At 44.3% G+C, this 2,374-nt stretch overlaps 1 protein-coding gene across 1 annotated transcript in view; it reads right to left on the reverse strand.

The window, feature by feature from the left end:
- NCALD (neurocalcin delta) overlaps positions 1–2,374 on the reverse strand; it is an 85,181-nt gene that overhangs the window by 19,376 nt on the left and 63,431 nt on the right. The window contains exon 3 of the mRNA XM_011373281.2: positions 2,276–2,374. Within this exon, the coding sequence (XP_011371583.1) occupies positions 2,276–2,374 (99 nt within the window). The remainder of the gene's footprint in view (positions 1–2,275) is intronic.

The following is a 2,374-nucleotide window of genomic DNA, read 5'->3' on the forward strand; positions in this document are numbered from 1 at the left end:
GGATAAAAAGGAGAGACAAAACAGAGCTATTAAAACGATTCACCTTTTTGTCTAATTTTAAATTTTGTCTAATGAGCAGAGATTTAGAAAAATTGTAAACGTGCAATGATATGGGGCACACTTTACTCACTTCAGGAGGACATTTGGAAAAACAGTTTGGTAGAGTGTACCAAGAGCCATAGAAATAAGTGCTCATTCCCTTTGGCCTAGTAATTGCACTTCTGGGAATTGAGTCTAAGGGAATAATCCTAAATATAGCAAAAGCTGCATACACAAGAATTATTTATTTGTCATTTTATTTTTAAAAGTTACAATAGTATGTATAGTAATGAAAACTGGAAAGAACCTATCCAATAATAAGTGAAAATTAAGTAAATTATAGTGTATGACTATTATGCAGCCATTAAAATATCTTTATCAAAAGTTTTTATAACATGGGAAATGCTTGTGTTATTATATTAAGTGAAAATGGCAAGATACAAAATTTCATATATATTATGAAATCAATATTTTTTAATGCATGGAAATAAGACCAGGAGGATATATTAGAAAATTATTAGCAATGATTCCGTGGATGGAGTAGGGTTGTGGAGAATTTTTCTCTTTTTCTTTTAGTTTTTTCTATACCTTCCCTATTTTTACAGTAGACATTACATTTTTCATACATTTATCCCTGCAGAGGAGAGAAATCCTTCCTTTTGTTTAAGATCCCTGTCTCTGAGGGATTAATTCAACACATGTTCTTCAGACAGTTACTGCTCAGGGTGAAGGAAAAGCCACTGGTGGCCCAAGCAGAATGGAGAACCAGCTGGCAGATCTTGGAGTTTCCTAATACAGGGAGGTCACGTGGACCCCTGCTCTCGAATCCCTTCACGGTTCACAATTGTCACTCTAACTGTCCGTGAGGTTCCATCTCACTGGCCCAGGAGCAAACCCCAGGCCTCAGCCGCAAGGCTCCATAACACGGCAGTCTTTTGGGCATCTTTCGGGTTCTGACCTTAGTTTCTGTAACCAGGCCTCCTTGATTTCTTGAAAGCAAGTGCCCCTACACCTCTGCCCTCATTCTCACCAGCATCTAAGGACTTTCTGCCTCCTCATGTAACATCCACCTCCCAACCTTCCAAACCACCCCCCACCTCCACCACCCCCTGAACCCAGGTGTCCCAGCATGAGTGTTGGCCTCTGTGATAAGCCCTTCAGGAAGCCAAATGCCCAGTCTTGGTTCTGCTCTCCGCTGCCAGATTCTTCCCTATTGTGCCCCTCTCGCCCTCCAAGATGGTGAATGACCACAGTTTCTCCCTGCTGCCACCCGCCCAGGCAGATCGTCCTTCTGATCGCTTACAGCTGAGGCTCCCCGGATCCTCTGTCGAACCACGTCTCAGGTTTTCAGGTTTGTCTCTGGGTCCCACTCCCCACTAATCGAGTTGCCATTGCCATGACATAGCTCCTTTTGTCCCTTTCCCACCTTCCCCTTGTGTCCCACAAGGAAAACGTGGCCAATACATGGGCCCCTTCTCCTGTTACTTCAGGAAGCTTACTCTGGGTGAGTGATCTGGGGGAATAAAATGGAGTTGAAGCCTCCCACCGAAATGATGGAGGCTTCAACTCTACGATGCTGTATCTCTGATGAGATCCCTCCCTTTATTCGAGAGTCTAATACAGTTGTAAATTAATGACGGCGATGATGATGAGCTTTTCTAATGGCTGGTACTGCGCTAAGCATTGATCACGGAAAGTCACATGTAATCTTAAAATCACCCCACGACATGGGTGGGCTCTGTTGGCAGTTCCATTTTTCAGATGAAGACAGTGAGGCTACTTAGGTGAACTAACTTGGTCAAAGTGACAGAGGCAGTGACTTAAAGAGGCAAGGTTTGAACCCAAGTCAGAGTTTAACCATTAAATACCACATCAGGAGATATGACCTCAAAGGCAGGTCATTGCAGTGAGTGGATGGAGTGGCCATAGTGGGCCTGACCAGCTGTAGACTGCATGTCCATCTGTAGGATGAAAATTACCACAAAGCCCCAGATGACTTAAGCCAGTAAAGAATGGCGGAACAGTGTTGCCAGATCTCCCCCAAGCAATCCGCATTTTTATGTGCAATTTCCATGTTTTATAATGTGTGTTCGACGTTTTTAAAAACACGGGGTAGGCCGAATCAGTGCCCAGGTGGGCCACCAGTTTGCAACCTCTGCACTAAGCTATACTGTGCACCTTCCAATTCTTACTGCGACTCACACTCTTCTCTCTGGGAAGGGCTCGGGCTACATACCTGCACAATCTCTAGCATTTCTGCCTTGCTGATGTAGCCATTTCCATCCAGGTCATACATGCTGAAGGCCCATTTCAGCTTCTGCTCCAGCTTGCCCCT

The sequence above is a fragment of the Pteropus vampyrus genome, unplaced genomic scaffold (assembly GCF_000151845.1).
Source record: "Pteropus vampyrus isolate Shadow unplaced genomic scaffold, Pvam_2.0 Scaffold222, whole genome shotgun sequence".
NCBI classification, from domain to species: domain Eukaryota; kingdom Metazoa; phylum Chordata; class Mammalia; order Chiroptera; family Pteropodidae; genus Pteropus; species Pteropus vampyrus.